This window comes from Pelophylax lessonae (genome assembly GCF_965119305.1).
Source record: "Pelophylax lessonae genome assembly, chromosome: 9".
In the NCBI taxonomy this organism is placed as follows: Eukaryota; Metazoa; Chordata; class Amphibia; order Anura; family Ranidae; genus Pelophylax; species Pelophylax lessonae.
This window is the reverse complement of record NC_138776.1, coordinates 257,208,846-257,236,122: the sequence shown is the minus strand read 5'-3', so window position 1 is coordinate 257,236,122 and position 27,277 is coordinate 257,208,846. Positions and strand designations below refer to the sequence as shown.

The following is a 27,277-nucleotide window of genomic DNA, read 5'->3' as shown; positions in this document are numbered from 1 at the left end:
AATCTATAGGCATCATGCACAGTGTTATGGAAATTTTTCTATTGACCTCACTTATCCACTTAATAATAAATCTAATAAGTGATTATAACCTTTTTGTCTATAAAAGAATCTAGCCAATGCTGTTGAGGCTATTACTATTAGAATCAATAATGAATGATAACTGCTAAAAAATAAAGATCTAATTTATTTTACAGAAAATAAACTTTAGATTAATCAATTATGACATAGATGATAAAATCTTAAAAACAGTGATGTTACAAACACAGTGTTGCCCATGGAAATAAAGTTACACAACAAAGCAATAGGGATACACAAAACAAAGGATTTTTACCTTACACACAGAGAATTTCTACGTTACCATTGTGTCTAGTCAGCATTCAATGCAAGAGGAAGTAAGCTTTTTTGGCTGGCCTTTTTTATTGACACATATCTACCCCCTCAGATGAAGACCCCCTCCCTTTGAGCATAAAAAGTACTTTACCATTTATGGTCACATACTTCCTGTTCTCAACCCCCTCCCCAGTACAGTCTATTACCAAATGGTCAGCTTAAAGAATGTTAATTAGGTTTTTGGTTCACCCTCACTTCCCCCGCAGCTCCTTTCAAGTGATTGCCTCCAGACTGTTCTGATGCTTTGGAGTCACAAAAAAAGTTCAATATATAGTGTTCATTTCAGCTTAAGAATATTAGAATTCAATATTTCTATTACAAGAGCTACTAGATGCACCATTCAAGGAAGGGGGGTGTCCCTGGCTATAAAATCGCTGAATCCTTCCAAGGCCCCAGGCCCGGACGGATTTTCGGGTCATTATTATAAAAAATATGCTTACTTACTAGCCCCTCATCTATGTTCCTTCCTTAATGATCTACGGGAGGGTCATTGTCGCCTGGCGACAATGACGCTTTTATTAATGTTATTCCCAAACTGGGTAGGGACCATAGTGATTGCTCCAATAATCGCCCGATCTCCCTTATAAATGTGGACCTTAAACTGATGACCAAAATCTTAGCCAACAGATTGCATACCTTCCTGGTCCGGTATATTCACCCGGATCAGATGGGCTTTGTACCCAGGCGACAGGCCCCTGATCAAACCCGACGCTTGATAGATAGCATAGCTGCAGTTCATTCCAACTGGGATGGGGGTATGTTGTTATCTCTGGACCTTTGCAAGGCCTTCCATTCGCTTTCATGGGACTATATGTTTTTTATTTTACAGAAATGGGGCTTTGGGTCGCACTTTCTGACGGTTCTGAGGGTCCTCTATTCGACACCTTCAGCTAGGATGGTTGTTAGGGGGCACAAGTCATCCAGGCTGGACATTAGGCAGGGCACGAGACAGGGATGTCCCCTTTCTCCCTTGCTTTTCATATTGGCCCTTGAGCCCCTGGCTATCAAACTTAGACTGCAATCAGATGTTAAGGGCATACCATGTGGGGGGGGGGGGGTGGAACATAAATGTGCTCTGTTTGCTGATGACATATTATTGCTGCTATCCTCTCCCACCACTTCTCTACCGTGTCTTTACCGTACTCTACAACAATTTAGCCTTACTGTATATCGGGTCTCTCGGTAAACCATACTAAATCAGAAGTGCTCAACTTGAACTTAGATGAGTCCACTTTAAATCAATTGCGGAGCAATTTCCCCTTCAAATGGCAAATGGCAAATGGCCCTTCCTTACTTGGGAATCAGTTTGACGCCCACTGTAAATACTCTATATCAGGCCAATTATCCCCCCCTGTTCAACATATTGCTTCAGGATCTCAAACGCTGGGAAAAAAAAAACCCCTTCGTGGTTTGGCAAACTGTACATGCTAAAAATGAATTTATTACCGAGATTACTCTATTTATTTCGGACCCTGCCGATAGCGGTCCGGATACCTAAATTACGAGCATTTCAAGCCTTAATGTTACGTTTTGTGTGGGGCCGCAGGAGACCACGGGTGAATAGGGGAACGTTGTTCACGCCCAGGAATAGGGGTGGACTGGGAGCGCCTGATTTGGTTAAATATTTTTATGCAGCGCAATTGTCTCAATTGATTCGATTTCATTCTTCAAACTGGTCTAGTTGGAATGCACATAGAATCCGCCCACCACCCGTCCAAGCCTATCAGCCACCTTATGTGGCTGAAGCAGAAAGACAGGCCTCCTATGTTGTGTCCGACAATATCTTTCTCCCTGAACCTCTGGGACAGGTTATTAAAGACACATGGATTCCGATCCCCTCACGCCCCCCTGGCTCCGATAGCGGGGAACCCTGATTTCACCCCTGGTCTACAGCCTCAGGCCTTTGCCTGGTGGACTAACAAGGGTCTTATTCGTATTGCTGACTGCTGCAATCATATTTTACCGAGGGCCTACCTACAGGAGAAACTTCAGCTTCCTTATTCAGAATTTTACCGTTATGTACAGCTTCCTCACTATCTTCGTTTGCTACACTCCATCTCTGACCTCACTACCTCCACCCCGATGGAATATTTGTGTCGGTCCTATGATAAACATACGGGTCATATCTCAAAAATATATGGCATACTTACCGCATCTACTACTAAACTGTCTTATATGCAAAAATGGGAACAGGATCTTTGTTCCCCTTATGACCTGGAGGATTGGTTCCAGATAGCCCAAAATGCCTCTAGGTCATATGTCAACACCTCATTAATTGAGGCTAATTTCAAGGTTTTAATGCAACGGTATATGGTGCCGACACATATAGCTGCATTTGCTCAGGGGGCTCCAGCAACCTGTTTTCGTGGCTGTTGCCTAGAGGGGTACGGTCCTACACACATGGTGGACCTGCCCCAAGGTAAAGAGGTTTTGGATCAGGCTGTATAATTTTATATATTCCTTAACTCAGGTAAACCTTACCAAGTCCCCTGAACAAGCATTGCTGGGACATTCTCCAGTACCAGTGCCCGTAGAGCCAGGAAATTGGGGGTGTTCATCTTCACGGCCGCCAGACTGGCAATTGCCAGATCATGGCGGTCTCCTACTATCCCGTTTGATCTTGTAAAACACAAATTGATCTGGATAATGCTCAATGAGCGCCTCTCGACCACTCTTCTAGATAAGCGCCCTCAGTTTGATAGAGTCTGGGAACCCTGGATCCAATACCTATCGGCCTCTTTGTAAATTCAGCCCAATGAGCCCCCTCAGCTTAGACAGCACATCCAACTGGTTCTGTTTCTCCCCCTCCCCTTCCCACTTCTCTCTTCTCGTTCTTTCCTTTCTTTGTCTCTTGTTTCCCTGTCTATTTTGGTTATTCCGAATTCAGGTCGATGGATTGGTGCATGAACTAGATTTCTATGATCTGGACTGTCTCCCGTGCATTTACTGTTCCACTGACTTATTGTAGCTTATCTTATTTTTTTTTTAGTTGTTTATTTTCCCTGGAATTTCACTTGTTTGATTATGCTGTTAATTGTTTCCTTTGTTCTGAAAACTTAATAAAAATTATTGGAAAGAAAAAAAAAAAAGGTGCTCCTAACAATAATTTGTTAAATGTATAAAAAAAAACACCTGTCCACAGAATCTTTTTCTTCCGTTCAAACCTCACCATCATAGAAAAGACCAAAGAGCTGTCAAAGGATGTCAGGACAAGGTCATAGACCTGCACAAAGCTGGAATGGGCTACAAGACCATCAGTGGGAATCTTGGTGTGAAGGAGACAACTGTTGACCCGATTATTCGCAAATGGAAGAGACACAAAAAAACCATCAACTGCCCTCAGTCTGGAGCTTCCTGCAAGATTTCGCCTCATGGGGTAAGGATGATCATGAGAAATGTGAGAGATTATCCCAGAACTTCACAGGAGGAGCTTGTAAATGATCTCAAGGCAGCTGCAACCACAGTCACCAAAGAAACCATTGGTAACACAATACACCACCATGGATTGAAATCCTGCAGCGCCCGCAAGGTCCCTCAAGAAGGCACATGTACAAGTCCGTCTGAAGTTTGCCAACAAACATCTAAATGATTCAGGGAAGGATTGGGAGAAAGTGCTGTGGTCAGATAAGACCAAAATTTAGCTCTTTGGTATTCACTCATCTCCCCGTGTTTGGGGGAAGAAAAATGCTGACTATGACCCTAAGAACACCTTCAAGCACAGAGGTGGAAATATGATGCTTTGAGGCTGTTTCTCTGCTAAAAGGTACTGGTCGACTCTGCTGCATTGAGGGGCCAATGGACGGGGCCATGTATTGCAAAATCTTGAATGAGAACCTTCTTCCCTCAGATCACTGAAGATGGGTCATGGATGGGTCTTCTAGCATGACAATGACCCAAAACACCACCAAGGCAACAAAGGAGTGGTTGAATAAAAAGCACATTAAGATGAGTGGCCTTACTCCAGACCTTAATCCTATAGAAAATTTATGGAGGGAGCTAAAACTTCGAGTTGCCAAGCGACAGCCAAGAAACCTTAAAGATTTTGAGAAAATCTGTAAAGAAGAGTGGACCAAAATCCCTCCTGAGATGTGTGCGAACCTGGTCACCAACTACAAGAAACGTCTTACCTCTGTGCTTGCCAACAAGGGTTTCTCCACCAAGTACTAGGTCAGGTTTTGCTTGGGGATTAAATACTTATTTTACTCACTGAACTGCAACTCAATTTTGTATCATGTGTTTTTTCTCTGGATTTGTGGTTGATATCTAGTAGCTTCAAACGAAGATGAAAGGTAGATATCCTGTTTCTGTCGTTTAAAATACATCTATGATAAAAAATTGAAGACCCTTCATTTCTTTGTAAGTGGGCAAACCTACAAAATCGGCAGGGAATCAAATCATAATTTTCCCCAATGTAACAGGGGGATTACTATATGTAAATATAAAATAATATCTTATTACCTCCTCTGGTGCCAATTCTAGCAATGTCTCCTCTCTACTTCCCTCCAGCTCACCTTTCACCTGGAACTTCTTATTTATAAGTGACATCACTTCCTCCCTGTATCTGACATCACTTCTTCTCTGTACATTCGAACTCTGTGGTTCGAACTCTGTGAGTTCACCACCTAGTGGAGATTATGAAAGCTGCGGCCCATTTGGTGGCATCTTATAGTCCTCTACAGCTGTGAATAAAATCTCTAGGATTAGTGGAAAGTGTATCAGATAAAAGGAGAGCTATTTTTGAAATTCAGTACATTTTCCACTAATCCTAGAGACTGTTTTATAAGCCACTGTAGAGGACTTCAAGACACAGGAAGGTACTGTAGAGGACTACGAGATGCAGGAAGGTACTGTAGAGGACTACAAGACGCAGGAAGGTACTGTAGATGACTATGAGATGCAGGAAGGTACTGTAGAGGACTACAAGACGAAGGAAGGTACTGTATAGGTCTACGGGATGCAGGAAGGTACTGTAGAGGTCTACCGGATGCAGGAAGGTACTGTAGAGGTCTATGAGATGCAGGAAGGTACTGTAGAGGTCTACAAGACACAGGAAGGTACTGTAGAGGACTACAAGATGTAGGAAGGTACTGTAGAGGTCTACAAGATGCAGGAAGGTACTGTAGAGGACAAGACACAGGAAGGTACTGTAGAGGTCTATGAGACACAGGAAAATACTGTAGAGGTCTACAAGACGCAGGAAGGTACTGTAGAGGTCTACAAGACACAGGAAGGTACTGTAGAGGTCTACAAGACACAGGAAGGTACTGTAGAGGTCTACGAGATACAGGAAGTTACTGTAGAGGTCTACGAGATGCAGGAAGGCACTGTAGAGGTCTACGAGATGCAGGAAGGTACTGTAGAAGTCTACGAGATGCAGGAAGGCATTGTAGAGGTCTACGAGGCGCAGGAAGGTACTGTAGAGGTCTACGAGATGCAGGAAGGTACTGTAGAGGTCTACGAGACGCAGGAAGGTACTGTAGAGGTCTACGAGACACAGGAAGGTAGTGTAGAGGTCTATGAGGAGCAGGAAGGTACTGTAGAGGACTATAGGATGCAGGAAGGTACATCCTGGCAGTGTGTAGAATTATTTTATTAATTTGGTTTAAATGTAGATTTTGCACTTATGTTATTTTTCATAGACTCTCTTTAAACTTTGTTAACTGAGAGCCTGACAAAAGGTCAAATCTTGATTTAGGAGTGTGAATGTCATATTTGTCCAGTTGTTCTTACTGGGCAGGAGTGCCTCAGGTTTCAGTTGCACCATGACTGGTGGTACTTTTAAGTGACTGATGTCTTCGGGTCCTATGGACCATAAGCACGCAGGGATCCTGTCAAGTACTTCCTGTTGTATTGAACCTGGAGTTGTCCCTTCATGAAGTGTCATCACGAGAGGCAGAGAAAACAAAGCAGATGAGTCTTCTCAGGATAGAGGAGTATGTAGCTGCACTCCTCGTTCAGGCGTGAAAATGATCGAGGCCTGTAGTCTGGACAGCACATCAGCTCCTAGCAGATTCAAGGGGCATGTAGAAGACACCACAAATCTGGCAAGCAAGTTAGGGTATGTTCCCAGTTGGAGTGGCTCAGTAAGGGGACACTGGAAACATCAACAGTGGAAAGGAAAGTATTAGACCATTTCTCTGGTTTGGGGCTTGACGGGCCGTCTGATCATTGCCCTCTGCTGGGAATTCCTCATGAAGCAGAAATAACTTCACCTCTACTCTGTGTGAGCCCCACTTCTGCAAGTGATCACACATCAGGTGATCAAAGGGCAGGGGTCGTTCATTGCCTCTCCATATTTTCGCCAGATCTCGGCATGTTGTCTCCGGGGTTATTGGGACTTTGGTTAATATTTGTTCATTGTTGCTTAGAAACACTGTTAATATTAGTACCATTTGAGCACACTGTCATAAGGGGTGACACGGATTTGCCCATTTCCTAGTGGGAGTTGGGGCGTGGTGGTTGTTGTTGTTGTCCGTCACGGGGATCTTTGTCTTGTCTGGGACTCCTTGGGGCTCTGCGTTCTCTTCTTAAGCCTCGGTTTCCACTAGTGCGGCTACGAAGTCGTGCTAAAAGTAAACCGCGGCTTCAGTTAGACTTGTCCCTCATATATAGAGGGAAGTCGCGCTCAAAAGTAGTACACGATTTACTTTTGAGGTCGCGGCAACTGAAGCCGCGGCAGTGGAAACGTGCCCCATTGAAAACAATGGGTTTTGACTTGCTGTGCGACTTGACATGTGTCAAGTCGCACCGCAAGTCGCACTAGTGGAAACCGAGCCTAAGTGTCCTTGTTTCCCACAGTTATAGCTGGTGATCCTTTCCTTGGTACTAGGCAGGGGTGGTGGTCAAGTGTAGATCCTGTTTTAATTTGACATTGGCTGTTCAAGTCTTTCCTGGCAGCTGAACAAGTTTGTTGTATCCACACTATCCTGCGGTAGAAGGCATTGGCTGTTTTTCTGGGTCAGGCAGACTTGTCATTAAGGTAGCTGCTTGTGACGGGGTAAAAGTGACATACATCGTCAGTGCCCCTTCTGGTAACCGGGACTGGAGTTTTCTGCAACATCTAACAAAAGCTTTTTATCCTATTTACACTGAATTGAACTGTCATACTTTTACATTGCATTTATGTTGATGCTATGTGTGTTTGAATAAACTTACACTTTGCTTTAAGTCAGCCTGGCTATTGAACGAAACGCCTAAAAGACGCTACAGATATTTTTAGATATCTGCAATATTTTACAATTACCCATTGATCCTTCTCTTCTGCTAGGGCCCTAGACTTCGGGAACCAAGTCCTAATCAAAGCTACCTCTCTCTCCCCTGGTCTGAGGACTGCAAGTCATATTCATACATTGTAATTCATAATGATCATAATCAGGGCTGTAGATAAGGGGGCATCACCGGTCTTTCTGTATGGGTCATGGGCCAGCAGGGGGGCCCAGGCAGCAGGGTGAATTGGATTTGGGCAGGGAGGCGATCGGTGTGGTGGCAAGGGGGCAATTACTGAAACTGATACCCTGTATGGCTCTCTCAGCAGCAGATGAAAGCTGGCTTCTTCTCCTTTCCCTCTCGTTGGCTTTCAGCTTCTGCAGAGAGAGCCATACAAAGGAACAGTTCCAGTAATTTCCCCCCCCCCCTCCCCCGCCACACTGATTACCCTCCCTTGCTGCCCAGGCCCCCCTGTGTGCCCTCCCTACCCCTGCAGTGCTGCCAGGCCTCCCTACTTTCCTTCCTGCCAGCAGCTGCAAACACACAACAGGATCCTTCAAGATAGAGGATGGGGAAAGGGTCCAGTAAATAAGTCACATTTACCAGCCCCTTCCTTTCCTGAATGTACACAATGAGTGATTGGTACTGTTCACACACTGTGTTCATTCATAACTGATGCATTGGCTGTATGGAGCCCCATGGTTTTTAACAGCAGCCCTGATCATAATGAAAACACAGCTCTATTAATTCATGTTCTTTGTGATACACTATATTGTTAAAATATTGGGACGCTTGCTTTTACACACACATGAACTTGGCTAATGGCATCCCAGTCTTCGTCCGTAGGGTTCAATATTGAGTTGGCCCACCTTTTGCAGCTTTAACAGCTTCAATTACTCTGCAAGGTTTAGGAGTGTGTCTATGGGAATGTTTTGCCATTCTTCCAGAAACGCATTTGTGAGGTCAGGCACAAATGTTGGATGAAAAGGCCTGGCTCGCAGTCTCCACTCCCAATTCATCCCAAAGGTGTTCTATCAGGTTGAGGTCACGACTCTTGCAGGCCATAACATTTCCTCCACCCCAAACTCACTCATCCATGTCTTTATGGACCTTGCTTTGTGCACTGGTGCGCAGTCATGTAGGAACAGGAAGGGGCCATCCCCAAACTGTTGGGAGCATGAAATTGTCCAATATGTCTTGGTATGCTGATTCCTTAAGAGTTCCATTTACTGGAACCCAATCCCCGAAAAACAATCCCACACATAAATCTCTCCTCTACCAAATAATTTGGACCAGTGCACAAAGCAGGTATTTGAGGACTGTGTAAGTAATATTTGTCTGTCCTCATGGAAGCAGTTAACCTAGCCATCCACGGCTTGATTTCTCTTGTTCAGCCCCGTGGGCCGAATGGGAAAAAATGAATTTGATTCCCTCATCTATGCTCCACAAGTGGATGAAGGAATTCCCACTGCCGACGAATATATTCAATTTGGGCTAGAAACCACGCTGGACTGGTCTAAACAGCTGCTCATAAGTATTAGGTGGTTTCGCGTGTAAGTGGTGGGGCTGATTTTTCTTTGGAGGTTTGGGCTGCTACGTTACTTGTATGACAGAGTCGTCTCTTCAGCAGAAACAATGCTCGAATGAGAAGGAAGGTGTGCCTGGTGTCCGAAATAATAGATGGAAGAATACAAATGTTAATAAAAGTGTGAGAACGTACAGATCAAGCCAACTTGTTTTGGGGGAATTGCCTCCCCTTTCTTCAGGACTGCTGGTACGTGCTAAATGAGACTCTCTACATCAGTGGTCCTCAACCCTGGTCCTCAGGGCCCACTAACAGGCCAGGTTTGCAAGATAACTGAAATACATCCCAGGTGATATAATTTGCTGCTCAGTGATTGCAGTACTCTAGTCTGCATCTCCCCAAGGTAATACTTAAAATCTGGCCTGTTAGTGGGCCCTGAGGACCGGAGTTGAGGACCACTGCTCTACATGATTCTGGTCCGGCCACATCTGGAGTATGCTGTCCAGTTCTGGGCACCGGTCCTCAGGAAGGATGTGCTGGAACTGGAGAGAGTCCAGAGAAGGGCAACAAAAATAATTAGGGGAATGGAGGACATCAGCTATGAGGAAAGACGACAAGCACTGAACTTATTCTTTCTGGAGAAGAGACGGTTGAGGGGGGATATGATATCAATGTACAAATACTGTACTGGCGACCCTAGCATATGGAAAAACCTATTCAGAGAAAGGGAATACAATAAGACATGTGGCCACTCACTAAAACTAGAGGAAAGGCGGTTTAGCCTTAAAATACGTAGGGGGTTCTTCGCTGTAAGAGCGGTAAGGATGTGGAATTCTCTTCCGCAAACAGTCGTATCAGCAGGGAGCATCGATAGTTTCAAAAAACTATTAGATGGGCACCTTAAAGACCACAACATACAGGGGTATACAATGTACGGTTAACACACACACACACACACACACACACATCATAGGTTGAACTGGATGGACTGATGTCTTTTTTCAAACTCACTAACTATGTAACTATATGTAAGATGGATGGACACCGTGGCATAGGCAGATTTATGTAGGATATTTTGTACATGTGGTAGCCAGCATTTACCATCACAAAAAATTCTGGTACTACAGGGGAGGCCATCCATCTCTGTTAGCACGTACCAGGGGTCCTGAAGAAGGGGGAAGCGATTCCCCATAAACGCGTTATATTGATCTACACCCTCTCACACTTAGAACAGACGTTGGTATTATTTCGGACAATGGGGGCTCCTTCCTTTCCATTCAAGGTATTGTATTCAGGCAACTGCTGCCCAAACTCTCAAACAGTGACTGTTTTTGATAAAGAAGGAAGTCGAAACAGAAAACTATGCATTGTTGAGCATTTTTTTTTATTCATTTACTTTACAAAATCGGAAAAAATAAGTCTTATATATTCAGGTTTCAAAGGAAAACACATTCAAATCTATTAATAGTTATCCATTAGGTGAACCCGTGACAAGCCAACTCCTTCAGTAAAGCAGAGAGGATGACGAATCAAGAGCAACCAACAAAAAGGGTCTTCTGGGTAAGATAAGTTCTGAATGGGGGCAATTTTGCAGTGATGCATGCATTCAGTAGGATTTAGACATATATATACATTGTGAAATATATATAAGGATTAGTTAGGGGAACATCATCCTATTCCCCATTTATTAGATTACTTTTTCTAACGCAGCTTTAAACAAATCACAATGGACGGACTGCCCACATCATCAGTAGAAGAAGGATCCAATGACTAGAGTTGTGGGTGTTACTGATAAAAATGTTTGTTTCATAGTCTCCAGGAATGGAGAATGGTGTCAGATTGACAGACAGTGAGATGGACAATGCAGACCAGCGGTGAGATTAACAGACGCAGCCTCCATCTTCATTAGCTGAATGGGTTATGCTGCCCCCTGCAGGAGTAGTCTAGGCAGGAAAAATTTAACTATACAAGCCCACGGGGCCGTCCCCACAGGCCTAACCCACACACCCTCTGCTCAGCAAACCAGTTCAGTTGTAAGCAGTGAAGAACAACCATCTCTATATCAGAGGGGCGTGTGCTGCGTCTGTCAATGGACTTCAGAGAAAAAGATTTTACGGTAAGATCTTACAAACCCGATTCCAAAAAAGTTGGGACACTGTACAAATTGTGAGTAAAAAAGGAATGGACCAATTTACAAATCTCATAAACTTATATATTATTCACAATATAATATAGATAACATATCAAATGTTGAAAGTGAGACATTTTGAAATGTCATGCCAAATATTGGCTCGTTTTGGATTTCATGAGAGCTACACATTCCAAAAAAGTTGGGACAGGAAGCAATAAGAGGCCGGAAAAGTTAAATGTACATATAAGCGCAGCTGGAGGACCAATTTGCAACCTATTAGGTCAATTGGCAACATAATTGGGTATAAAAAGAGCCTCTCAGAGTGGGAGTGTCTCTCAGAAGTCAAGATGGGCAGAGGATAACCAATTCCCCCAATGCTGCGGCGAAAATAGTGGAGCAATATCAAGAAGGAGTTTCTCCGAGAAAAATTGCAAAGAGTTTGAAGTTATCATCATCTATAGTGCATAATATCATCCAAAGATTCAGAGAATCTGGAACAATCTCTGTGTGTAAGGGTCAAGGCCGGAAAACCATACTGGATGGCCGTGATCTTCGGGCCCTTAGACGGCATTGCATCACATACAGGAATGCTACTGTATTGGAAATCACAACATGGGCTCAGGAATACTTCCAGAAAACATTGTTGGTGAACACAATCCACTGTGCCATTTGCCGTTGCCGGCTAAAACTCTATAGGCCAAAAAAGAAGCCAAATCTAAACATAATCTAGAAGCGCAGGCGTTTTCTGTGGGCCAAGGCTCATTTAAAATGGACTGTGGCAAAGTGGAAAACTATTCTGTGGTCAGACGAATCAAAATTTGAAGTTCTTTTTGGAAAACTGGGTCTCCGTGTCATCCGGACTAAAGAGGACAAGGACAACCCCACGTTATCAGCGCTCAGTTCAGAAGCCTGCATCTCTGATGGTATGGGGTTGCATGAGTGCGTGTGGCATGGGCAGCTTACACATCTGGAAAGGCACCATCAATGCTGAAAGGTATATCCAAGTTCTAGGACAACATATGCCCCCATCCAGACGTCGTCTCTTTCAGGGAAGACCTTGTATTTTCCAACATGACAATGCCAGACCACATACTGCATCAATTACAACATCGTGGCTGCGTAGAAGAAGGATCCGGGTACTGAAATGGCCAGCCTGCAGTCCAGATCTTTCACCCATAGAAAACATTTGGCGCATCATAAAGAGGAAGATGCGACGAAGAAGACCTAAGACAGTTGAGCAACTAGAAGCCTGTATTAGACAAGAATGGGACAACATTCCTATTCCTAAACTTGACCAACTTGTCTTCTCAGTCCCCAGACGTTTGCAGACTGTTATAAAAAGAAGAGGGGAGGTCACACAGTGGTAAACATGGCCTTGTCCCAACTTTTTTGAAATGTGTTGATGTCATGAAATTTAAAATCAACTTATTTTTCCCTTAAAATGATACATTTTCTCAGTTTAAACATTTGATATGTCATCTATGTTGTATTCTGAATAAAATATTGAAATTTGAAACTTCCACATCATTGCATTCTGTTTTTATTCACAATTTGTACAGTGTCCCAACTTTTTTGGAATCAGGTTTGTACAAAAATCTTGTTTTCTCTATCGTCCATTGACAGATGCAGCCTTCTACTTCATTTGCTGAATGGAACGTCCCAAAGCAGTGTAGGTATGAGGGGTGGGAAGGACGCCAACCAAAAAGTAACGTAAACTCCAAAGGCTTAACTTAGCCCACTGGATAACATGAAGCTCAACCAAACAACAGGAGCTCACCCAAGTTAAAAGACCCCTAAGAGAAACAAAAAAAAACATTCTCTTACAAAACAGCAGCCTGCAAAACCTTGTGGCCAAAAGAGGCATCCGAAGATGCCAACAAATCCACCTTGTAGAATGTTGTTTAGGTGTGCACAGACGACCAAGTCGCTGCCTTACAAACTTGTACAACAGAGGCCTGATGGCGAAAAGCCCAAGAGGCACTCAGCGCTCTAGTAGAATGCACCTTCACAGGGAAAGGAGGAACCTGACCCTTGAGTAAATAAGCCTGAACAAGCGTCTGCCTGATCCATCTTGAAATGTTAGCAGCAGACGCAGCCAAACCTTTACGAGGACTTGACTAGGGTATAAAAGATGATTTTGTCTCTGTGAACTGCTTGACCAACAATCTACCTTATTTCTTTACCCAAGTAAAACACTGGACACCATAATTGGAGTTTAATGGCCAAAGCAGCCTTTTATTAAACCAAATTGTATAAATAACATATATAAATCATACCAGCAACAGTAAGTACATTCTGAAATTTGGAGCCCCCAAGGTCCTTGTAGGCACCACTACTTCACGTACCTGCTTAACCAAACTTAGGCCTCCAGACGCAAAACACCGACTCGGAGACAACACCACTATTAGCAGGTACAACCCAGACAAACCACAGGGAGCCGTACGGTCACGTACCTGCTTAACCAAACGTAGGCCTCCAGACGCAAAACACCGACTCGGAGACCACACCACTATTAGCAGGTACAACCCAGACAAACCACAGGGAGCCGTACGGTCACGTACCTGCTTAACCAAACGTAGGCCTCCAGACGCAAAACACCGACTCGGAGACCACACCACTATTAGCAGGTACAACCCAGACAAACCACAGGGAGCCGTACCCAAGACGGGTCCCTACCAATTTTTATTTATCAAATAAAGCACATACAAGGACCTTGTACCCCGCCAGCTGCCTTTGACATACCACCCCGTAAAACAGCCCAAAATCACACAAGAACTTAAGCACCAAACAAAAGGGGAGGGAGGGTGGGAAGTTGTTTCAATGCTGTCTCTCTCGTGACTGAAGACCTCTCCAGGACCCTCCTACTGTTTGAGCCCCAAAGCCCCACCTATTCCCTACGCTCCACCAATCCAGTAAGTTTCCCTTATTTCCTTTTACCCTCCTTGAATTGCCACTCCAAACCCCCTTTTAACCCTGTCATGTTGGCCCTCCGTCTAGGTTCTTCTTCCCTTACTCCGGGCCTTGCTTGACTAGGGTATAAAAGATGATTTTGTCTCTGTGAACTGCTTGACCAACAATCTACCTTATTTCTTTACCCAAGTAAAACACTAAGACACCATAATTGGAGTTTAATGGCCAAAGCAGCCTTTTATTAAACCAAATTGTATAAATAACATATATAAATCATACCAGCAACAGTAAGTACATTCTGAAATTTGGAGCCCCCAAGGTCCTTGTAGGCACCACTACTTCACGTACCTGCTTAACCAAACTTAGGCCTCCAGACGCAAAACACCGACTCGGAGACAACACCACTATTAGCAGGTACAACCCAGACAAACCACAGGGAGCCGTACGGTCACGTACCTGCTTAACCAAACGTAGGCCTCCAGACGCAAAACACCGACTCGGAGACCACACCACTATTAGCAGGTACAACCCAGACAAACCACAGGGAGCCGTACCCAAGACGGGTCCCTACCAATTTTTATTTATCAAATAAAGCACATACAAGGACCTTGTACCCCGCCACCGGCGCACAAACATGACACCTCGTGTTTGAGCGCACCACCACACCCGCAGGGCTCTCTGCTCGCCCTTTACCCATCAATACACTTTGTGAACCGGTGAACACCATCGCCACATAATTACCATCAGGTGTCCTACTCCAACTCCCGGGTCTGACCCCCAGACCACCCCCACTCACCACGATAACTGACTCCGAAGAGATATCACCCGCACCCTTTGTAACTATCAACTAATGGAGTCACGCCCAATGAGTATGTGTTACCGTCTATGACCATGAAAGAGAGGGAGCAGGGAAGGAGAAACAAGGAAGTAGAAAACGTATAGGAAGACCCCCATCAGCTCCGACATGGAGAAAAGACCCCCAACATCGTCCCCCTCGTGTGCCGGTAACCTGTCAGTAGCTCCGAGGAGGCCCAGGAATTGAGGAAAAACTTTCCCACCACACGGCCGCACAACCCTCCCGGCACTCCCTTGTGGAGAACATTCCCCCTCAAAAGGATAAAACGGCCGGTTCGGCCTGTTATTAAACAAAACCTGAAATCACCTAATGGCCAAAACAGTCAAGACCAATCCAGATAAAAGAATGGTTTGCCAGATCCTCAATGAGACCACCTCCCCCAACTACGGGGTATGCGGTACCATTAAAGTAGATTCTTTCCCCCAGACGCAGAACGCCGCCCCTGGGACGATTCTCACTGACCATGGGCCCCTGGCACCTATGCAACCCGGTAGGTCTGGACCGAACCAGACCACCCATGGGACTCTGTGCCTGAGATGAGGCCCCACCATGAGCTTGGTCAACACCATGTTCCTGGAAACCCTTGCCATGACCCCAACTGCCGAGCAGCGCAAGTTTGAAATGTACCACCGGACTTAAGGCGCACCCCGCCAGCAACAGCACCTCCTAATGCCGAAAACCCAAAGTTTTTGTTTCCCACAGCCGCGCAGGCACTACCTAGCCCCCCAAAACAAAGGAATGCCCCTTGAAACAGCGAAACCAAAAAAAAAGGGGGGGAGGTAGGGATCACAACCAAGCACCCAAAGTACTAGGTGTGCCAAAATGAAAAGAAGGCTCTCCCCTACCAAAATCGAAACAGATCGGGGCAACACACGACCAGCGATACCCGGACCGCCCTCTATGACCACAAGTAAATAAAGCCGCTGTAATTGCCCCACCCTGAAATATCCTAGAGATATTGGGTGCAGCCGCCACAGCCCGACACCCCCTGGTAACCCCCCTTAACTGGCATTCCACAGTGGACGCCATCCCTTAGAGGGGTCGATGAACTGATAAACAGGGCCTGTGATTGTGCCCGCCTCCAAAGACCCCAAACGCCAGGGACAGGACATGTTGATACCCTGGAATGGATGTGTTCCCGTCATTGGTGGACTCAAGTACGCATAAACAAAGAGGTAACCCCCAACGCAGGATGGGCATCGGAACCCAGATCCGCACAAAACATGCCCGCCACCCGCGTTCACTTTGTAAACCCAGTGTGCCCCCAGGCCGAAGCACCAGAGCGAGCTACCGGGTTCTGCAAACTGGCCTGCCACGTTAAGGGGCACTAACCACTGGTAACAATGCAACATGCCAGCCGCCTGAAACCACACCACAACCTAAGGTGCTGAACCGCCATCCTCCAATGCACGCTACAAAGGACATTCACAATAGAAATGGCCCCCGCGAAGGCCAGGAATAAAACACCCGCCCCGAGTAAACCCTTTATAAGTCGCAGGGCCAAGAGCTCCACGCTGTCTCAGCAGTCACAGACCCGAGCAGGACCATGACTGCCCAAAATTAGCAAGAGTAGAGAAGGACCTGGTCCGCATGGACAACACCACCCCCACCCCATGAAACCCAATGAACACTCTCACTCCACCCGGGAAACTGACCAGAAATGCTGCCGACCGATTACAAATCAGCTCCAGCGTCTCTGACAGTCCAAGCAAGATACCCCCCCGGTCCCCACTAAGGACCCTGACTGCCCGATGCCACCCCCCAAACCTGGGCCCACGGAAACCGAGAAAGACACACACCTGAGAGCTAGTACCACCAGGCGTAGGTGAGGCGTGAAAAGGCATCGATATACAAGCGAGACAGAACAATACGGCACAATGAGGGAAACCATAGAGGAGAAGATGCCGAAACTCTGGCACTTGCAACCACAGCGACCTCAGTAACCCAATTAAAACAGGCCTGCGGATTACCAAAACAATCGCCAAAACGGCAGCAAGCATAATGGAGAAAAACCCTCCCTGGGAACTGGTAGGAAACCCCCACCCCTCATGGAGGCCCGGGGAAAGAGTCCCAACACCCAATAGTTGCCCACCATGACACGCTGCTCCCCACGAACCATACCAGATGAAAACGCTGGAAGCCTCCCCTAATCATGCCGACCCAACCATTGTATGAATGCGGTATGCAGGATGGAACCAGCAAACTCTGGTGTGGCCAACGGAACGGAAACCGCTGTAAGCAACGGCACTGCTCTAATGATTGTCCCCCGCAGAGCCTAGCAAGGCAAAGAGTGTATACTCCGCAGGGCCGCCGTCCATGGCCCCGGGTTGAGTACAATGCCTAGAAAGAGTAAAAAGTGGCAAATGAAAACTAAGGAATGAAACAGTGGTCACCCGCAGAACAGGTGGGAGAAGCCACCACCCCCAAACTAGGACCAGGGAAGGATCCCCAGTCCAGACAAAACAAAGGCACTACCAATGCTCCCCCCCACGCATGAACCTGCAAGGCAGTGCCCAAAAACATAGCCAGACCTGCAAAAGACCCACCAAGGATACATAGAGAATCCCTGGTGCAGTGGGCGCAACCCTCCCTGCAAGGAATTAAAAAATTGCAAAAAAGGACAAGAAGGCAAACCCCCGCCGTGGCAAGGCCAGGCTGCAAGCACCTAGCCATCACGCCCACCAAAGATGAACTCCCCGGTCGAACCGGCAAGTAATAGGATGGAGTCCGACATATACCGAACATCGCACGGAACCTTGCCGGGGGGGGGGGGGGGGGAGTTGAAACGATACAGCACACGGGCAAGATAAACGACCATGGTTTTTTTTTTTTTTTAAATCATTAAGGTACTCAACTAAGGACGACACCCCAAAAAGAGGGGCCTAGAAACCGTCCCAGCAAGGGGTCCGAATTGGACCGGCCATGTGACCCAAGTGACTGTCCTGTGGACAGCTCGGCCAAATCAAAAAAGGCCCCCGGGCATAACCGCAGAACATCAAGAGCCTGCAGGAAAGGAACAAAAGCAGGACACACGAACTGACTGAACCCTAAACCCAAACGCCGGCCACCGAACGGACCTGCACAGTGATCCGGTTCACCGCATCGCAAAAGAATCATCCGCGGCACCTGCTGCACACTCCTCCCTGTTGGCCTAAGGATCCCCAGACACATTGTGACCCCGTAGATGACCCCTAAACCCGGCGGGCCGCTGCGCGGGGGCCCAAAAAAGCGTAAAACCATGTGGAACGGTGTTCCGTGTTCATCACCCCCACGCCCTAGTAAAGATGGCAACTGCGTGTAACACTAAAATCTACCTTCCCATGTAGTCTTCCTTGAGCTTGGCATACATACCCTAGTTCTGGTTGCACTGTTCCCGCAGAATCAACGGAAAAATACCAAGTACTCACCCTTTCTCTTCCAATGTCCAACGCCCGCTTGAGACAGGGCCCCCCGAAGCACCCGAACACTGCATGTCCCACGAATCAGCAAAACGGGTCAAATGTGCAGCCCAATTGTGCCCCGAGCAACACAGCGCCAGGCGCCGCCATGATGCATGTCACCGAAACTAATAGTGGGAATCGGATCCGACAAGAAATGCCCCGCAGCCCGCCACCCGGAATACAAACCCCACGTGAGACAGGGCATAGCCCAAAACCATGCAAGCGATAAATGCAATGTCTGCAGACCTATCTGAGAGGGCGTCCCCTGCGGGCTGTTACCACGACCCTCTAAAGAAAACACTGATCCCCCACACAATGCATAGGTCCTAGAAAACCACCACCCACTGCCCCAGTAACCTGAAATAATCCCCAGTAAGAAAAGAAAAGAGAAAACCTACACACAAGGCTGCCCAGGACACTAAGCCCCACCAGCCGCAGATCCAAGCTGACAGCGCCGGGTCCTCGCCTCCAAAGTCACCGATCCCCTTCCATTGTAATGATGCAGTCCGCCATCCGCATTGCACTCACAGGAGCCACCGAGGGATCTGCTGCCAGAGACATCGCAGGGCCCTCGCCCTGCCCCTTCCCGACATCATCACCGGCCGCCCCACGCTCAGTCCTCCGCAGAGTGCCCGGAGACTAGCCTGGGCTCTGTCCCCAGCTAGTGTTATGCAGCCTAAGGAGCCGCACCGCTGCACTCCGGATGTGTAGAGACACTGGCACAGGCCAGTTCCCGCCCCCACAACACACACACGCTGGCCCAGCCGAATGTCCGCCTGCCGTTCCCGCCATGCAGAGGGCGGAGGGGGGGGGGGGGGAGGTTAGAGAGAACAAAGAAGACTCACCCCCCTGCAGGCTCTGCAGACTATTCCTCCCTAGCCGATCACGCTGTGTCGAGGTGAGGGACTAAAAAATCCCCAATGTGGCTCCCCGCGCTGCTTAGACCCCAGAGAGTCAAACAGCCAGCACGCGTAGCCGTACAGGGGCTACAGGAGAAGCCCGGAGCCTGCTTTCCCCCAGCAGGCAGACCTGGGCATAAGTTGTTTCAATGCTGTCTCTCTCGTGACTGAAGACCTCTCCAGGACCCTCCTACTGTTTGAGCCCTAAAGCCCCACCTATTCCCTACGCTCCACCAATCCAGTAAGTTTCCCTTATTTCCTTTTACCCTCCTTGAATTGCCACTCCAAACCCCCTTTTAACCCTGTCATGTTGGCCCTCCGTCTAGGTTCTTCTTCCCTTACTCCGGGCCTTGCTGTCCAGAAGGACAAAGAGAGAGCCCGATTTCCTAAAGGACTCAGTCACTGTCAGATAAACCCTTATCAACCGAACCACATCCAAAGAGTGCAAAGCAAATTCTTTGGGATGCTCAGGCTTAGGACTAGGGATGCACCAATCGGATATCGGCCCCGATACTGGCAAAATAGCTGGATCGGGGATCAGTAAAATTTAGCCGATCCGGGGCGTTGCTACTATGTTGCATGTTAATGCTACTCTCCAGGCTTCTGACCCTCCCTCAATCACTTCAATAGGAGAAAAAAAAGCTTTTACTCATCTAATTCTACAGTTGCCGTTTAGTAAGTTTTCTTATAAGGTATCTGCCGATCCCGATACCGATCCGGAAGTATTATTTTGGTTTTAAGCTCACAAAACAGTACTTCCGGATCGGAATCGGGATCGGCGATTTCACAAAGCAAAAGATCGGGATCGAGACCAAAAAAGTTGGATCGGTGCATCCCTACTTAGGACATAAGAAAGGCACCAAGATGTCTTCATTATGATGAAAATCCGACACCACTTTAGGGAGAAAAGAGGGATTAGGTCGGAGAACCACTTTATCCCTGTGGACCACCAAATAAGGTGAACGACAGGACAACGCCGCCAACTCAGATACTCTGCAGGCAGAAGTGATAGCCACTAGGAAGGCAACCTTCTGCGACAAGGAAAGCAGAGAAATCTCCCTAATATTCTCAAAAGGAGGCTTTTGAAGAACAGACAAAACCAGATTGAGATCCCATGGCTCCTTCTCTTGGCAGACACAAACTGGTTTGCTGAGCAGAGGGTGTGTGGGGTATGCCTGTGGGGACGGCCCCCGTGGGCGTGTACATTAAAATTTTCCTGCCTAGACTACTCCTGAAGGGGGCAGCATAACCCATTCAGCTAATGAAGATGGAGGCTGCGTCTGCCCATGGACAATAGAGAAATTAGGTTTCCTTGACTTAAGAAACATTTCCCGCACTCTCAGCATGAAAAGGATGCCCGTCTGTGTGACTTCTCTTATGTTCAAAATAATCCTCTTTCTGAATAAAATTTTTCCCGCACTCAAAACACGACAAGGGATGCTCGCCTGTGTGAATTAGCTGATGCATAAGTAGTTTTCCTTTTTCGGTGAAACACTTCCCGCAATCTGAACACGAAAAAGGACGTTTGGCAGTGTGAGTTTTTTGGTGTCTAAGAACATCTCCTTTATGAATGAAGCATTTCCCGCACTCTGGACATGAAAAAGGCCTCTCGCCAGTGTGGGTTCGCTGGTGTATGCTAAGTTTTTCTTTTTGAATGAAACATTTCCCACACTCGGAACATGGATAAGGACGCTCACCAGTGTGAGTTATCTGGTGTCTAAGAAGGTTTCCTTTTTTAGTAAAACATTTCCTGCACTCTGGACATGAAAAAGGACGCAGGCTTGTGTAACTTTCCTGGGGTGTAAGAAGCGTTCCCTTAACAGAGACACACATCCCCATCTCTGAACCTGAACAAGGACGCTCACTTGTGTGATTTTTTTGGTGTCTGAGAAGGCTTCCTTTCACAGTGAAAAATTTCCCGCAATCTGAACAGGAATATGGGCGCTCGCCCGTGTGAATTCTTTTATGTGAATGAAGGTGTCCCTTCTGAATGAAGCGTTTCCCGCACTCTGAACACGAATAAGGACGCTCACCTGTGTGAATTCTCTGGTGCCTAAAAAGCTCTGCCCTCTGAGTGAAACATTTCCCGCACTCCGAGCATGAATAAGGACGCTCCCCTGTGTGAATTCTCTGGTGTCTAAGAAGCTCTCCTTTCTGAGTGAAAGATTTCTCACACTCTGTGCATGGATACAGGCTCTCGCCTGTGTGAATTCTCTGATGTGTAAGAAGTTTTTTTTTCATAGTAAAACGTTTCCCGCACTCTAAACATGAATAAGGACGCTCAATTGTGTGAATTTTCTGGTGTATAAAAAGGTCCCCTATCTCTTTAAAGCATTTCCCACAGACTGAACATGAGTAAGGGCGCTCACTTGTGTGAACCTTCTGGTGCACAAGAAGCTTGCTTTCCTCCTTGAAAGATTTCCCGCACTCGGAACATGAAAAGATCGTACTGGTGTGAGATCTGAGATGTATATGAAGTTCAGAATTGGTCTTAAAAGATTTCCCGCACCCAAAACATGATAAAGGACTGTCAGCCATGTGAACTCCTTCATGACTTTGAGAAGTTTCCTTAGGAGTGGACAGATTGGTTGATGAATGTACCCCGTCAGATTTTATAAAGAGGTCTGACGTAACGGTATGTAATGGATCAGAAGATTCCTCAGGGATAGAGGGATCACGTAATTTCTCCAAACAATAGGATCTGTGGTGTATATTTTGAGAGACAAGGTTTCCTCCTGGAGAATATTGTGCAATGTCATTTTCTGCATTACAATCTAGAGATGAAATGAGATCTCCCTCCGAGGTACAACCAACATGGTCTTCTTCTGTTAGAAAACAAAAGTCAAATAATAGAAAAATATTTTTCACTTTCTGGCTTCACCAGTCATACATGAAAATATTAACAACTCAGGACAAATATACAAGACATCCAAACTTATGCCCCGTACACACGTGTCGAAAATCGGCAGGGAATTTTCGGCCAACGTCCGATCTGCCAATTTTCGACTTGTTAGTATGATGCTTCCGACAACCAACTCGGCCGAAAAAAATCTGGTGTGCAGGCTATAAAATTTTTGTTGGCCGTCAACACAACGGACGATTTTCGTGCAGTCGGTACAGATTTCGACAGGGAAAAATCTGATGAGCAAGTCTGGGCATGCTCAGAGAAGAAAGAACACAAAGAAAACAAACCAACACATGACATCACTTCTGAAGTTGATTTTTGTTGGCCGAGAAAATTCGTGTGCAGTCTAGGCACATTCCAACCAACAAAACACAACTTGGACAAAAGTTGGACGATCGGTCGGCCGAAAATCGTTGCGTGTGTACGAGGCTTTACTAGAGCACACTGAGAAACAATGTGCATTGATGACATTGTTATACTGAGGAATAGAGATGGACCTTTCATATGGTGTACAGGATCTCCTCCTCATTTGTCGGGAACATGACAATATATTGAGGAATGGAGATGGACCTCTCATATGGTGTACAGTATCTCCTTCTCGTTTATTGGGAACATGGCGTTATTTTGAGGAACAGAGATGGAACTTTTATATGGTGTACAGTATCGCCACCTCATTTGTTGGGAACATGACATTATATTGAGGAATGGAGATGGACCTTTCCTTATGGTTTTCAGTTTCTCCTCCTGATCTTATACTGAGGAATGGAGATGGACCTTTCATATAGTGTACAGTATCTCCTCCTCATTTGTTGGGAACATGACATTATATTGAGTAATGGAGATGGACCTTTCATATGGTGTACAGTATCTCCTCCTCATTTGTTGGGAACGTGACATTATATTGAGGAATGGAGATTGAACTTTCATATGGTGTACAGTATCTCCACCTCATTTGTTGGGAACATGACATTATATTGAGGAATGGAGATTGAACTTTCATATGGTGTACAGTATCTCCACCTCATTTGTTGGGAACATGACGTTGTATTGAGGAATGGAGATGGACCTTTCATATGGTGTACAGTATCTCCTCCTCATTTGTTGGGAACATGACATTATATTGAGGAATGGAGATGGACCTTTCATATGGTGTCCAGTATCTCCTCTTCATTTGTTGGGAACATGACGTTATATTGAGGAACAGAGACCGACATTTCATGTGGTATACAGTAGTTCCTCCTCATTATGGAAGAACATGGAGTTAAATTTGACAATGTGAAATTCTGCATATCCTCAATCATCAATCTACATACTGGAGCAGTTTCTATATTTAGTGTTCATTACTTATTTACTTTATTTAGTGTTACTTACCTTTGCTGATGCATAGAGAAGAATCCTCCTGTTTAATTTTCGCCTTCAGCCCAACTTCCTCTGTAGACTGCTGATAAATCATCAAAGACACCTCCTCTTCTTCCTCTTTAACCTCAACTTTCATATATTTCTGTTCTTGGTACTAAACCAACAGAATAATAAAAAAAAAAAAATGTGAGGACCACCAGGCTACATAGAACTCATGCAGTCTGGAGTCACTCTTGAGTTATAGTCATCTACCTGCTCATGGTGAGGGATGGTGTGATCTTCCTGTGTGGAATCCCGGGAATAAAGAAGACGGGGACAACTCTCTGGTGGGTTCCCATTACTGGATCCATCTGTAGGAAACACACACACTGACTGAATACATTGTTTCTATGTGTTTATCAGATGATGGGGGATCTAGGTGGGCCCCCCCGTACTGCTCTCTCCTTTACAATAAATTCTCCTCTTACCCGGTGATGTGAGGGGCGGCTGATTCTCCATCATGACGTCCTTGTAGAGATCCTTGTGTCCTTCTAAATACTCCCACTCCTCCATGGAGAAATAGACAGTGACATCCTGACACCTTATAGGAACCTGACACACACAATGATACAGTCACCATCCAGACACATCCCTTGTCTGTTACTGGATAATGCCCCAGAATTCCCAGCACCGCTCACCTCTCCTGTCAGCAGATCAATAATCTTCTGGGTGATTTCCAGAATTTTCTGCTTATTTTTCTTCCCATGTGTCAAAGATGGAGGTTGAGGCGATACATGGAGACTGCTCAATGGTTTACTACGTGTCTTCTTCACTACTTCATAACCCTGTGAACAAAGAGATGCTAACTATAAAATAAAAGTAAATATTTCCAAAACCCTTCTCACCTCTCTGGTCAGGTCTGTGTTTTTTTTTTTTAATAGATCGTCGTCTTGTGACCTCCTAGAATCCTCCTCACCTCTCCGTTCAACAGGTAGATGATCTCCAGGGTGAGGTCTAATATCCGCTCAGTTATTTGACTTTGGTCCTCCTCCATCCTCTCTGAGGGGGTCGTGTTATCTATATGGGACTCTCTTCTCTGTAGACAGATAATAAACTGAGAATTATCTGGACTGTACTGGAATAAATAACATCTGCAGAGTCCTCTTCCATTGTTACGAGATCATGTTGTGATTTGTACATATTTCAGGTAGTAACTGCTATAAACCAAAGGCTCTTAAGTAAAAGTTGGATAAATGGATTTATATTTTGGATGTATCTGATCTATAAACCAGAGGCTCTGAATGGACAGTTGGATAAATGGTTCTATATTTAGGATGTATCTGGCCTATAAACCAGAGGCTCTGGATGTACAGTTGGATAAATGGCTCTAAATTTAGGATGTATCCGGTCTATAAAACAGAGGCTCTGGATGGACAGTTAAATAAATGGTTCTATATTTAGGATGTATCTGATCCATAAACAATAAGAGACATCACAGTGATTATGGAGGAAGAGGACGGTCATATAGTGGGGAAATTAATTATTTGATCCCCTGCAGAGTTTGTAAGTTTGCCCACTTACAAAGAAACAAATAGTCTAAAATTTTTAACATAGGTGTATTTTGAATGATGGAGACAGGATATCAACTAAAACTCCAGAGAAAATACGATACAATTGTTATAAATTGAGTTGCAGTTCAGTGAGTAAAATAAGTATTTGACCCCCTACCAATCAACAATAATTGTGTCCCCCAAAGACTGGTTACAGCATGTGGTACACAGATTAGTCCTGTCAATTTAAAAAGGTGCTCCTAACAATAATTTCTTAAATGTATAAAGAAAAAAACACCTGTCCACAGAATCTTTTTCTTCCGTTAACCTCACCATCATAGCAAAGACTAAAGAGCTGTCAAAGGATGTCAGGGACAAGATCATAGGCCTGCACAAGGCTGGAATGGGCTACAAGACCATCAGTGGGAATCTTGGTGTGAAGGAGACAACTGTTGAAGCGATTATTCGCAAATGGAAGACCATCCATGGATAACCATCAATTGCCCTCGGTCTGGAGCTTCCTGCAAGATTTCGCCTCATGGGGTAAGGATGATCATGAGAAAAGTGAGAGATTAGCCCAGAACTACACAGGAGGAGCTTATGAATGATCTCTAGGCAGCTGCAACCACAGTCACCAAAGAAACCATTGGTAACACAATACACCACCATGGATTGAAATCCTGCAGCGCCCACAAGGTCCCTCAAGAAGACACATGTACAGGTCCGTCTGAAGTTTGCCAACGAACATCTAAATGATTCAGGGAAGGATTGGGAGAAAGTGCTGTGGTCAGATAAGACCAAAATTTAGCTCTTTGGCATTCACTCAACTCCCCGTGTTTGGAGGAAGAAAAATGCTGACTATGACCCTAAGAACACCTTCTCTACAGTCAAGCACAGAGGTGGAAATATGATGCTTTGAGGCTGTTTCTCTGCTAAAGGTACAGGTCGACTTTGCTGCATTGAGGGGCCAATGGACGGGGCCATGTATTGGAAAATCTTGAATGAGAACCTTCTTCCCTCAGCCAGATCACTGAAGATGGGCCATGGATGGGTATAAAGGCATAAAGGCCAGATTTGTGCAGTATACGACTGATTGTTGTCCTATGGACAGAGTCTCCCACCTCAGCTGTAGATCTCTGCAGTTTATCCAGAGTGATCATGGGCCTCTTGGTTGCATCTCTGATCAGTCAGTTGCATCTCTGATGAGCTGAAAGTTTAGAGGGACGGCCAGGTCTTCGTAGATTTGCAGTGGTCTGATACTCCTTCCATTTCAATATTATCGCTTGCAAAGTGCTCCTTGGGATGTTTAAAGCTTGGGAAATCTTTTTGTATCCAAATCCGGCTTTAAACTTCTCCACAACAGTATCTCGGACCTGCCTGGTGTGTTCCTTGTTCTTCATGATGCTCTCTGTGCTTTAAATGGACCTCTGAGACTATCACAGTGCAGGTGCATTTATACAGAGACTTGATTACACACAGGTGGATTCTATTTATCATCATTAGTCATTTAGGTCAACATTGGATCATTCAGAGATCCTCACTGAACTTCTAGAGAGAGTTTGCTGCATTGAAAGTAAAGGGGCTGAATAATTTTGCACGCCCAATTTTTCAGTTTTTTATTTGTTAACAAAGTTTGAAATATCCAATACATTTTGTTCCACTTCATGATTGTGTCACACTTGTTGTTTATTTCCTCAAAAAAAAAAAAATGACAGTTTTATATCTTTAGGTTTGAAGCCTGAAATGTGGCAAAAGGTCGCAAAGTTCAAGGGGGCCGAATACTTTCGCAAGGCACTGTAAGGGTTTCTCCACCAAGTACTAGGTCAGGTTTTGCTTGGGGATCAAATACTTATTTTACTCACTGAACTGCAACTCAATTTTTAATATTTTTATCGTGTTTTTTCTGGATTTTTGGTTGATATCCTGTTTCTTTCCCAATATTTTTATTGAATAAGGACCTACTCATAAAACAATGAACAGATTCCAAGGCCAGTAGCGGAGAGTAATTTGAGGAGGATAGCATACAAACCACAGACAAGTAGGCCTCTTATATGGCGTAGCTAGTAGCTTCAAACGAAGACGAAAGGTAGATATCCTGTTTCTATCATTTAAACTACACCAATGATA

At 45.5% G+C, this 27,277-nt stretch overlaps 2 protein-coding genes across 2 annotated transcripts in view; both read right to left on the bottom strand.

Moving 5' to 3' along the window:
• Positions 1-27,277, bottom strand: part of LOC309564402 (uncharacterized protein) — an 880,901-nt gene that overhangs the window by 723,045 nt on the left and 130,579 nt on the right.
• Positions 1-27,277, bottom strand: part of LOC309563410 (uncharacterized protein) — a gene marked incomplete at its 3' end in the record, with an annotated part of 173,873 nt that overhangs the window by 137,340 nt on the left and 9,256 nt on the right. Inside the window, exon 3 of the mRNA XM_082267804.1 lies at positions 20,684-21,736. Coding sequence (XP_082123930.1) covers positions 20,684-21,736 — 1,053 coding nt within the window. The remainder of the gene's footprint in view (positions 1-20,683; positions 21,737-27,277) is intronic.